This window comes from Danio rerio, chromosome 19 (genome assembly GCF_049306965.1).
Source record: "Danio rerio strain Tuebingen ecotype United States chromosome 19, GRCz12tu, whole genome shotgun sequence".
Taxonomy (NCBI): Eukaryota; Metazoa; Chordata; class Actinopteri; order Cypriniformes; family Danionidae; genus Danio; species Danio rerio.
In genome coordinates this window covers 32,858,163-32,871,369 of record NC_133194.1, presented here as the reverse complement: position 1 = coordinate 32,871,369, position 13,207 = coordinate 32,858,163, and the positions used below count along the sequence as shown (strand labels likewise).

Here is a 13,207-nt window from a genome sequence, read left to right as displayed (position 1 = left end):
TTGCACCTTTTTTGCACAATATAAATATTGGTGAAAACCATAGTACAATGTATAATTTCAACAGTTGTTACAAGATTAGACAGCATTTGTATATGTTGTATATGAGCAATTCCAGCGTTATGGATGTGATATTTGCAGTAAAATCTCAAAACATAAGTTCCCATAGAAAGGATATGTTAACATTATATTGAAACATTTGTTTATATTTTCCAAAACAACTAACCACAAAGTTAAGGGATCGGAAAAATATCAATCTGTAAACATTTTTAATAATTTAAATGAGAAAAATAAAAAAACACGCGCTATGAAGTGATGAAAAAAGTTAGCGAGTTTGCAGTATACAACATACTTTGTATAATTTCTGTGAATTAAACTGCCCTCACTATAGAACAAAAACGTTTGATTTTACTTTCTTTTATTTGACATTTTTTGCATTTATGAGGAAAAAGCTCCCTTATAGATGTGAAATTGGCACTTGTGAGATTTTGGTAAATATACAAATTTAATTGTATGAAAACATTAACAGAGTGTATTTAAGTATTTTTAAAGCAGTCTAAAATACTTAGTTGAACAGAAATCGCAAAAACGGTTTCGCTTTTTAGGCAAAAACTTAATTTTGTCATGGCAAGGTTGACATTTGCATGGAATTGCCTATATTTATCTTTTTACTTCAGCAAGTACTTTTTAAATGGAATATGATAAAGTTAACCAATTCATTTTTCTGTGCCATTTTTATTTTTATCTTAATACTGTTATAACAACGTAAGCCTAAAAAACAGCATTATGCAAACTCAACAACAACTTTACACAATCACCACACTGACCAAAAAACAAAAATGTGACTTCAGAGTCTTTATTTTTTTCAAATGTTTGAAATCGCAGTTCACAGAACCATTGGATATAGATGTACACGTCAATGAGGAATGCATGCAAGAAGCCAAAACGATACACAAAATCAATTCAGTAAAACTAACACACACACACACACGCATACATAATGAAAATAAAATAGGCAATAAATACGTCAAATATGAAACGTGAGATCAGAACAGTGCTTGTGAAAACGCTCTTTCATTATTCTTTATATTTAAATACGGTTTCAACTTGTTCATATTAATATTGAAGTTCGAGTAATGAACTATAGTTATGCTGACACTTTTATTGCAAATTTATTGCATTGAAGTGAATCTGAGCAAGTCTGATTTAACTATGTCGTTCATGCTAACTCTTAACATGTCCACTATTAGACTTTATCAATGTATAACTGAATACATTCTGAAATTTTCACTATATATAAATCATAATGATGAAAACAGCTCATTTTCTGTTAATGCTTTTACTATATGAAATAAAATGGTTAACATTAAACCAAATGGTGTTGATTGTTTAGCCCATTACTGCAAGTACTGCATACTAATATTTGGTGTTGTGTTCTTTCATTACATAACATACAGCCTCATATAACGCACAGTACAGTGCGGTCACACTGTAATCTTGAAAAAATCAAGCACATAATAATATATAGCAGCAAGAACACGCAGGCTGGTCTCCTCTTCTTTTGGGTAAAAGCAAACGCACACTTTCTGTAACAGCTCCAGTGAATATTTCAGTGGTCAAATGACAAAATGAGGAGAATCTGACCTATAGAAAAGCGCTGGGATTCGCCCGTGGGTCCTTCTGGTTCCTGTATCGGTATGTCAGCCAAACACCCAGGATCTGAAACAAGCAGAATAATAATATTGAAAAAAGGAAATAAAATGTAAATATATTTGGTTAAATATACAGTAAACAGCTACTGTGGTTAAACGTCCTGTGAAGTGCTTTGAAATGTGCATTTTTATTCAACCCAAACACGAAGAGAGGTTGGGACATGGTGTATCCCCTCCCCTTTTTGAGAAACAATCAATACCATTTGGTTTTATTATCGTTTTGCCAGTGAGAGTGGTTGAGCTGATACTAGAGAGCATTTAACTGGTTATGATTTGATGATCCATTTAGGCGGAAGAGACAACCTATAAGCTTTAAATGTTTATATCAGTTTATCAGTTATATCGTCATATTGACGTTGTACCCCAGCGTACCCCAATGTGGTGGGGACTTTGTATTTTGTTAGGAAATAAAAATCGTCTTGACATTAGAACCCAACATCAGGCAGACGTCAATGTCCAACAAAAAATCAACCAAATATCAACGTCTAATCACTATGACATCTATCAGACATTGGATTTTGGTCACTTTCCAACACAACCAAATATCAACGTAATTTGACATCATTATTGGACGTCAAAATAACCTTGTCCTCAGACTCTGGCTAGACATTGAATTTTGCTTTCCTGACTTAATGACCTAAATCTAACCTAATTTTATTGCCTTATGGTGTTGTGTGCCTGCTGTGTAGCTTATAGATATCTTAAAAACGAGCAATACTAATACTAGCATCTAAATGTGTTGTTTTAATTTCATAGGACCATTAACGGTTAAAAAAAATAAACTAATAGTAATCACTATACCTCCCAACTGATTTTGTATCACAACAAGTAGACATCTAAAATGTTGTAAAATATGCAAATAAAGCTCTACATAATTAAATATATGCTAATTTGCATATATTTCTAGCACAAAAAACCTGAACACTCGAACTTGGATTAAAAATTCTTGTGTCCACACGTAAATGAGTTTCAAATGACTGAAACTGAATCTTTCTGAAAACTCCGGCTACAATGTGGTTATGAGGACACTACAACTGGGCTGCGTCTGGAATCACCTACTAATCAGTAAGTACTGTATTGAAAGTGGACCTATGGTAAAAATCTACTTTTCAAGCTGTTTGGACAGACATATGTGTAAGTATAGTGTATAGACCGTCATATTGGGGTGATATAAACACAGCCAGTCCTTTTTTTTCAATTTAACAACATAAAAACTGTGGACCAATTGGAGCGGTTTTCAGATCGACCGCAACTTGATGAGGAGTGCGGTCCCCCCGCCCACCAATATTGATTGACAGGCACGCGTCACCATATCCTCAGTTTGTTGTTTCACGTCCGCCATTTTCAGCATGTGAGTCAAAGCAATGTCACTTAAGGTGCATTATTGTATTTTTTTTAGATGTAAGGCTCACTGGGCTCAACACAAGTTCAACTTTTTTATTTTTATTATTATTATCTTTGGGTAACAACCCTTCAATGTAATTCAACGAAGGGTCGAACGACTATTAAATCTAAGGTTTATTTCTCAGTCTCACCTCAGTGAAGCTGAAGAAGAGGCCGATTCCCCCGACGAAGCGCAGTACCTCTCCTGCATGCTCCTGGATCTTTGCTGCACATGTGGTGCAAGTGCTGTAATGAAAACAAGGCTGTGCAGGAGACAAAAAAAAGACATTAGGGACAAACACTTCGATTGTCTTAGTGGAGTGTTATGTTAACATAATACACATGCAAATCATCAGCAGTTGTTATCACCCACACAGTTGTCATTTATAGTTCAGTGTATGAATGTGCAAAACAACAAAAGAACAGTAAAGTGTGTGTGTGAGTGTGTGTGTGTGTGTGTGTGTGTGTGTGTGTGTGTGTGTGTTAGTGTGAGAGAGAGGAAATTACAGCAGCGCAGCTTCCATTGACATCCATGTGGGAGAAACCGCAGCAGTTCAGACTCTTCTCAACGTCCCTCTGAGTGGTCAAAGAGTTGTTCCAACCCACCTCCAACAGGTGATTCTGGATGAAACATGGGAAAGCTTATGAGAACAAACTAACCACTTACCACAGTTTTGTGCTAGGGCTGCAAAATATATCAACAAATTATCTGTAGCGCGGTCATAGTATTTGTTTGTAGCATGCACAGGTTGTTTATCTAAATTTGACCAATCAGATGAGGCCTCTCCGGTAGGTGCTACTTTGCTATTGGCTAGATTAGCCCAATGGTGAGCACTGAACACCGAGCCTCAGAGCAGAGAGCTGAAAATAAATAGTAATGGTGGGAGTGAAGACCAGAGAGGAAAAAGACAACAGCTAATTGGAGACAGAATATCTGCAGAGGTTTTCAGTCATTTATAGGGTTTATATGTTTGCACCTTGATCACATTTTTTTACACATTTAATCAGCTTTTAACTATTTTTATTTGTGGTATTTTGTTTCTTTTGGTCTTGTTTATGTAAAGCACTTTGAATTACTATTGTGTATGAAATGTGCTATATATATAAACCTGCCTTGCCTTGAAAGAATACATTTTTGTCAAAGAACTTTTGATTTAAGTTAAAGAACCCCCTTTTCCATAAAGAACATTTTAATGAATTGGAATACATGGTCATACAAGTTATTAATACATCAGTAATCAAAGTTAATAATTTAAAAATGATAAAAGCACTCTTAAAAATAAAGATGACAGGAAGCATTTTTTTTATATATTTTGGGGTTTCCCAAAGAATCTCTAAGTGAAATGATTTTTTTATAGAAATAATTAAATATAAGGATAAATATATGTACTCTATATATATATATATATATATACTCTTCGGCTAGTTTATTAGGTACACTTGTTGAACACGCCTCTTTAAAACATATTTCTGATCCGCCAATCATATGGCAGCAACTCAATGCATTTAGGCATGTAGACATGGTCAAGATGATCTGCTGCAGTTCAAACCGAGCATCATTATGGGAAAGAAAGGTGATTTAAGTGACTTTGAACATGGCATGATTTTAGGTGCCAGACGGGCTGATCTGAGTGTTTCAGAAACTGCTGATCTACTGGAATTTTCACGCACAACCATCTTTAGGGTTTACAGAGAATAGTCCGAATAGGAGAAAATATCCAGTGAGCGGCCGTACTGTGGGCGCATGCCTTTTTGATGCCAGAGGTCAGAGGAGAATGGCCAGACCGGTTCGAGCTGACAGAAAAGCAACAGTAACTCAAATAACCACTCGTTACAACAGAGGTATGCAGAAGAGCCTCTCTAAATGCACAACATGTCGAACCTTGAGGCAGATGAGCTACAGCAGCAGAAGACCACACCGGGTGTCACTCCTGTCAGCTAAGAACTGGAAACTGAGGCTACAATTCACACAGGCTCACCAAAAGTGGACAATGCAAGATGGGAAAAAACATGTCTGGTCTGATGAGTCTTGATTTTTGATGCAATAATGACAGGGTCAGAATTTGAAGTTAACAATATAAAAGCATGGATCCATCCTGCCTTGTATCAATAGTTCAAGCTGGTGGTGGTGGTGTAATGGTGTGTATTTTCTTGGTACACTTTAGGCCCATTATAGTACCAATCGAGCACCATGTCAACGCCACAGCAATTATCTCAGACTGGTTTCTTAAAAATGACAATGAGTTTACTGTACTCAAATGGCCTCCACAGTCACCAGATCTCAATCCAATCGAGCACCTTCGGGATGTGGTGGAATGGGAGATTCGCATTATAAATGTGCAGCTGACAAATCTGCAGCAACTGCGTGATGTCAATATGGAGCAAAATCTCTGAGGAATATTTCCAGTACCTTGTTGAATCTATGCCACAAAGTATTAAGTCAGTTTTGAAGGCAAAAGGGGGTCCAACCCCGTACTAGTAAGGTGTACCTAATAAAATGGCCAGTGAGTGAGAGAGCTTTTGTATGTGTGTGTGTGTGTACACACTAACACACACACACACACACACACACACACACACACACACACACACAGAATTTTAGTATGAGTAATACTCATACTACATAAATAACATAAATAAATGACTTGAAATAGCTAAGAAAATTTGCAAATAATGTTTTCAACTTTAGTGAAGACCTAGACTGCGCTGCATAATATTTAAAAATCATGATGGATTTTTGTTTGTTTTCAGAAAGTTAAAAAATAGTAATTATTTGAAAGAGAAATCATTTTAAAATTTTAAACAAATTTACTCTCAACCTGCATCTATTTAAAGCATTCTTGCCGAACACAACTACAGAACTTCTCAACTATTTATATCTGCAGAACATTTTCAAAGATGACAGCAGATATACTGCATGTGAGAGCATATGATGCAGTACAGTAATCAATAATCTTACCTGTTGCTTCTCATTAATAGCCAGACATGCACTGGACACTGCAAACTGAACTACAAACACCAGGAACAAGATGATCATGTACTGTTATCAATGAGTTAAGGATTAATGCATGAAATACAATGCAGAAATATCAAGAGAAAAATCACTAAAATATATATGATTTACTTTTACTCACCCATTTTAAGGGTTAGTTCACCCAAAAATGAAAATTCTGTTATTAATTACAATGTGCAGCATCCACTTAAATGATGCGACGGCAGCCACCAGCTATAGGTGGAGTGAAGCGTCAGTGATACAGCCAATTCGCTGGATAAGAATGATTGGGAGGCCATGACCGGTAAGGGAATTTGGCCAAGACACCCCTGCTCTTTACGAGAAGTGCCATGGGTTTTTTAATGACCACATAGTCAAGACCTCGGTTTAAGGGCTTATGCGAAAGCCGGCGCTCATCGACAATATTGAGTCCCCTTCACTATACTGGGGCATTAGGAAATGTTCCAACTCTTCCGCATCAGGTCAGACTGCACATTTACGACGAACAATACAATATATCCCCATTAAAGTCAGCAGCGCAACACACAAGTACCATATTCCTTGTAGTAAACATGCACCCTGATCTGATCTGGAAGACATACAAGAAGTTGGTGCAAAAAAAGTGAGTTAAATCATATTAATTGTTTTAATAATATTTGTGGTTGCTTTTAAAAGTCTCAGGACCATTGTTGTCTAAGAAGGATGAGAGAGCTCTCAGATTTCATCTAAGATTCAATTCAATTCTCCTTTATGTCTATAGCACTTTTACAATGTATAGTGCGTCAAAGCAGCTTCACATGGAAGATTATAATAAATTAAAACAGCGTACTTCAGTTTTCAGTGTTTAAGTTCAGTTCAGTTTAGCTCAGTTCAGTGTGGTTAATAATCACTACTCCGAGTCCAAACACTAAAGAGCAAATCCATCGATGCACAGCTCTACAGATCCCAAACCATGCAAGCCAGTGACGACAGCGGCGAGGAAAAAAACTTCACCAATTGGCGAAAGTGAAGAATTAAAAAACTTCAAGAAATACCAGGCTCAGTTGGGAACGACCATTTCTCCTATGGTCAAATGCCAAAATATATGTTAATTTGTATTCCAAAGATAAACAAAGATCTCATTGGAACATTCGGGTTAGTAATTACTAACAGAATTTTCAATTTTTGGAGAATTAACCCTTAAATAGTTCCAAAATCTTATGAATGTCTTTTGTACGTTGAACAGAAAAGATGAAGAAAATATGGAAACTGACAGGCATTGACATCCATGGTAGGAAAAACAATCAACGGCTACTAGTTTTCAACATTCTTCAAAATATCTTCTTTTGTACAAACTTTGGAACAAGTGGAGGGGGAAGAAATGATGACAGTAATTTCATCATCACTTCTAACACATCTATGCTTCATTTAGTATCGAAAAGTAATCAAATGAAATAGTCTCCCACCCATTAACTAACCACAGAAATATATAATCATTTGTCTCTGAGTAACAGAGCGTAATAATCATACATAAGCTTCCCTGCGGAGAGTTTTGATAATGACCCAAATCCATCTCAGGATTAGTTTGTTTCATTTCACCGTGAGGCTTTTTGACATCACGAATAATTCCCTCTCATCTGTCATGTTAACTGCACCACACTATGGAGGAACGGTGAAATGCAGATCATAATCCTGTCTCATTTACAGAAGCAACGAAGATAAATAAAGCATATCATATAACACATTGTTTTGTTGCATGAGGCCATTTAGAGTATTTATATCAACATGAGCAGCTGACGTGATGAAATAGCATGTTTAAGTAATTATTTTAGACTGATTACCCAGTTTGTCTGGAAGTACCGGTTTTACATGGATCACATCATTAAATTTCACCCTCCACCATAAGTGCCGCACAAGAAAAGCTAAAATTTCCTATTAATTCTGCTTGACATGAATACTTGCTAATGCCTAAACATTGTTTATGGATGATTGCAGTAAAGGATACAAAGAACAGCAGGACCTGATGGTGCTTCATGGCACCAATGAGTCCAGCAAGAGCAACAAAGAAGAGGAAAACCCCAATTCCTATGATGCCACCAACCACCTGGAAACTGGACACCAGCCCGAAACACTTCCCCCATGCGGCGATGCCGATCATCAGCAAACTCACCATCTGAAGGCGCAGACAAAGAGTCAGTGTTACTGTTGATAAAAGGACACACACTTACAAAAAAAAGCGTTCATCTATGAGACAAATTTTATTTTACGTTAAACTTACATTAAAATGTGCCTAATCACACAAAGGAAAATAAATATTTACAAAATTAAGTCTACTTCTATGTGTTATTATTGAACACACACATTGCATTTTGTTCATACTAGTAGAATCTGCTGGTTAAAAAGCAGAAATTAAAATGCCTAAAAACACCTTAATCAAATGTAAATTATTTAAAAAAAGAAAGAGAAAAATGAAAAGTCAAGTCTAGCTTTTTTGTCATTCCGCTGCATGTGTGGACATACAGAGAAACGAAATGTTGAGTCTTCCAGGAGAACGGTGCTACATAAATTAATCATAAATACAAACAGAACACTGGACATAGGAGCTATTTTAAAAAACCTATGCATAACTAACATTCACTAAAGTGTACTTAACACATATAACAGGCTAAAACAAGTGCTTTTATGTGAGACTGAAGAATGTTGTGCAGGATATTGTGCAAGAGAGGTATTAAAGGTGAATACTGTGCAAAAGGGGTATTTAAGGTTGGATATTGTGCGGAGTAATTTGAGCTTGAAGCAAGCAGTCCAACATGATTGTGGTACATTGATAGCTACAAATCATTGTTTTTCCATATTGAGCCTTTGTAGGATGGAGTTTAAATAAAGTTGCCAGGTGCGTAAAAGCAAGCAATATTTATAAATACTGCTCATAAGAAAGACTAATAATAGCTTCAAAAATTAAAAAATTTAAAAAATTAAAAAAAGTTAAAGTGCTAAATTGCTGCAAGTTATAAAAACAATTCAATAAAAAAGCCTAAAATATTTTTTTTTATTGGAGTTTTGTGAAAACAATAAAAAGTAATTTCTAAAATAATTATTGTGGCAGTAATATTAACAGTATTATAATTACTTTTTTAGAAATGTACTTTTTAATTTCAATATTATTTTACCTCTCCACTGACAAAGTACAGGGACAGCTAAAATTCAGAATTATGAGCCCCTTTGAATTTCTTTTCTTTTTTCTTTTTTTTTTAAATATTTCACAAATTATGTTTAACAGAGCAAGGAAATTTTCACAGTATGTCTGATAATATTTTTTCTTCTGGAGAAAGTCTTATTTGTTTTATTTTGGCTAGAATAAAAGCAGATTTTAATGTTTGAAACCCATTTTAAGGTTAAACTTATTAGCTCCTTTAAGCTATATTTTATTAGGATAGTGTACAGAACAAACCATCATTATACAATAACTTGCTAATTACCCTAACCTGCCTAGTTAACCTAATTAACCTAGTTAAGCCTTTAAATGTCACTTTGAGCTGTATAGAAGTGTCTTGAAAAATATCAAGTAAAATATTATTTACTGTCATCATGGCAAAGATAAAATAAATCAGTTATAAGAAATGAGTTATTAAAATTATTATGTTTAGAAATGTGTTAAAGAAATCTTCCCTCCGTTAAACAGAAATTGGGAAAAAAAATAAACAGGGAGGCTAATAATTCTCACTTGAACTGTATGTATGTGTGTGTGTGTGTGTGTATATATATATATATATATATATATATATATATATATATATATATATATACATACAGTTGAAGTCAGAATTATTATTACCCCTTTTGATTTTTATTTTCTTTTTTAAATATTTCCCAAATTATGTTTAACAGAGCAAGGAAATTTTCACAGTATGTCTGATATTAGCTTTTCTTCTGGAGAAAGTCTTATTTGTTTTATTTCGACTAGAATAAAAGCAGTTATTAATTTTTTTAAAACAATTTTTGGGACAAAATTATTAGTCCCTTTAAGCTTTTTTTTTCAATAATCTACAGAACAAAATATCGTTATACAATAACTTGCCTAATGACCCTAACCTGCCTAGTTAACCTTATTAACCTAGTTGAGCCTTTAAATGTCACTTTAAGCTGTATAGAAGTGTCTTGAAAAATATCAAGTAAAATATTATTTACTGTCATCATGGCAAAGATTAAATAAATCAATCATTAGAAATAAGTTTTTAAAACTTATGCTTAGAAATGTGCTGAAACAATCTTCCCTCTTTTAAACAGAAATTGGGGAAAAAAAAGGGCGCTAATAATTCAGGGGGGCTAATAATTCTGACATGAACTGTATATATAGCAAAATAATCGTGCAGCTGTAACTGTTCAAAAGGTAATTTATAATTTAATTTAACAATTTATTCCAGTGATCCAGTAAATTTTCAGCTTCATTACTTCAGTCTCCATTCACATGATCCTTCAGAAAACATTCTAATATTAATTATTATTAGTAGTATTATCAGTATTAATATTATTATTACTCATGGTAATAGTAATAAAATGCAATAAATACTGGAGTAATACTTTCAATTGAAACTACATACAATAACAAAGAAGTAGTTTAAAATTGTAATAAATATTCAACAATTTAAAACTTTTTTTACATTTAATAAATGCCACCCCAATGAACAGAATAATTTTCTTTAAAAAAAAAAAAAACATGAAAACAACACCTGACCCCAAACTTTTGACCGGTAGTGTATATGGCAAAAATATATTATTTTAATATGAACTTTAGAATACTAAAAAGTTACTAATTTAAACACAATAAATACACTTAAAAATAAAGATGACACTGCCAGAAAGAAACAAAAATCAGGTTTTCTAGAAATACATTTTTTGAGTTCCCCAAAGAACCTTTTAAAAAATTACAAATTTAAATAAATAAAAATGTCCACAGTGTCAAGACTAACTTTATAAAAAGTGTTTATTCCATTGTAAATATTACTTTGTTGTGTGAAAAGGTTATACATGTTATAAGTTCTTCATGGAAATATTGATGTCAATAAAGAAATTATATTTAAAAGAGTGAATCTACGTTTATTTCTGCGTGACACGTTGAGATTATAGTGACAGTGTTGATTCATGGGAGCACAACTGGCAGGCAAATGGCACAGCGTTTCCTAAAAATGACCCAACAACAGCTGTGATACACTCTAGCAATAACACAGCCATCAGTCACATCATAACATTAATTACTTAAGCCTATTCATTCCCCTACAACTCAAATGAGCATTTAGAGGTTAATCCACACTGCCATCATTAACCGAGCCCGCAGCTTCTGCTTCCTCTTCTGAAGTAACAAGTGAATGACCAAAGATGATTATAATAATGTGTTCCTCCTAATCTAAATGAAAACAGTCTAATCAACACAGTATCAGCCTCAGGATATCTGCACAAGTAAAACAAAAGCAGGATGTGAGCTTGGCAAAACAGAGCAGTTGCAAGGAAACCGGGATGTTATTATACGGGCTGTGCGTGAAACCAGAACCGCTCATCGGCCTCATTCCACACAAAGAATCGCTCTAAATAATTTACACGAGTCCTGTGACACCGAGCACTGTAATACAGCCACACACAAACACTTTATATATAACCATTTATAAAAGCAGGCGTGCAAATAAAACGATGAAGTCTGATAAAGATGTCCCATATGGTTGCATTGGTTACTCACAACATAAAGGATGTTGAGCGCACACAGGGAATTCTTGGAGCAGGTGAATCCAGCGCAGCCCATCTTGATTATTGTTTTGCCGAACAGAAGCTTTAAAACTGTGACAATTACCGTCTCTGGAAATATCAGTTACATGACACGCAAATCGAACAATTTTGGAGAGGAAATCGTTGTTGGGAATCGAGAAAATACGAGAAATAAAGAGGAGTGTGCCTCAGACCAATTCACGGCGAACACTGATGCATGAGAGGTTGCCAGATCCCGCCTAATACAAGCCACCCACTTTTTAGGGTAAACGCTGGCTGCTCTGTCCTGATTGTAAGTTGGTTTCTTTGATCGCAAAATATCACTTAAAATAAAATCAATATAATAAATTAATAATAAAATAACATTTCCTTGATGTTTGTCTGCTTTGGATAGGAGAGTCTGCTGATATTGGCTATATTATATATAATATTCATTCATTCATTCATTCATTCATTCTCTTTTTGGCTTAGTCCCAATCTGGGATCGCCACAGAGGAATGAAAAGCCACTGTGTCCAGCATATGTTTTACGCAGCAGATGCCCTTCCAGCTGCAACCCATCACTGGGAAACATCCAAACACAATCATTCACACACTTACACCATGGTCAATTTAGCCTACTCAATTCATCTATAGCGGATGTCTTTGAACTGTGGGGGAAACTGGAGCACTTGGAGGAAACTGACGCCAACACAGGGAGAACATGCAAACTCCACACAAAAATGCCAACTGACACAGCCAAGGCTCTAACCAGCGACTTCTTGCTGCGAGGCAAACGTGCTACCCACTGCGCACCCATGCAGTCCCAGTTTAAAATATATCCATATATAAATTATAAATATATAAATACTAGCCATCCTGTGAGTTTTTTTTAATATTTCACAAATGATGTTTAACAGAGCAAAACATTTTTCACAGTATTTTCTGTAAAATGTTTTCTTCTGGGAAAGTTTTATTTGTTTGATTTTGGCTAGAATGAAATTAGTTTTTTTTTTTTTATATATATAATTTCAATATTATTAGCCTTCCTATGCAATATTGGCTACAGAACAATGTCTGGCCCAAATAACTTCAGGAGTAAACTTAACCAATAAGTGAGTTAAGCAGCCATTTAGGGCACCAGGGAATTAGGGTGTCCTGGGCAATGCCAAGAAGGCTATATTAACTACACACAGCTCTTTTATAAATTTTCTATCATATGTTGTCAAATCTGTCTATAACCTTTTTAACATTATTGCTTTGTTTAAAAACCGGGGCCCACCATGAATAGTGGAATACTGCCAGTCTGTCAGCATGCAGAGTAGACCTGTGGTAAAGTCAGAGTGTGCAAGAGAGAGAATTTAGGAAAAATTAGAATGAAAAAAAAATTATTAGAAAATTTAATTAAA

The 13,207-nt window shown here is 34.8% G+C and overlaps 1 protein-coding gene across 1 annotated transcript; it reads right to left on the bottom strand.

Moving 5' to 3' along the window:
- Positions 1-839: 839 nt before the first annotated feature.
- Positions 840-12,047, bottom strand: tspan13b (tetraspanin 13b). The gene is given in 6 exon segments (NM_001005970.1): positions 840-1,716; positions 3,245-3,355; positions 3,600-3,713; positions 6,052-6,132; positions 8,069-8,236; positions 11,795-12,047. Coding segments are annotated over 6 exon segments (612 nt in total). The 5' UTR covers positions 11,858-12,047; the 3' UTR covers positions 840-1,641.
- Between the last annotated feature and the right edge of the window lie 1,160 nt (positions 12,048-13,207).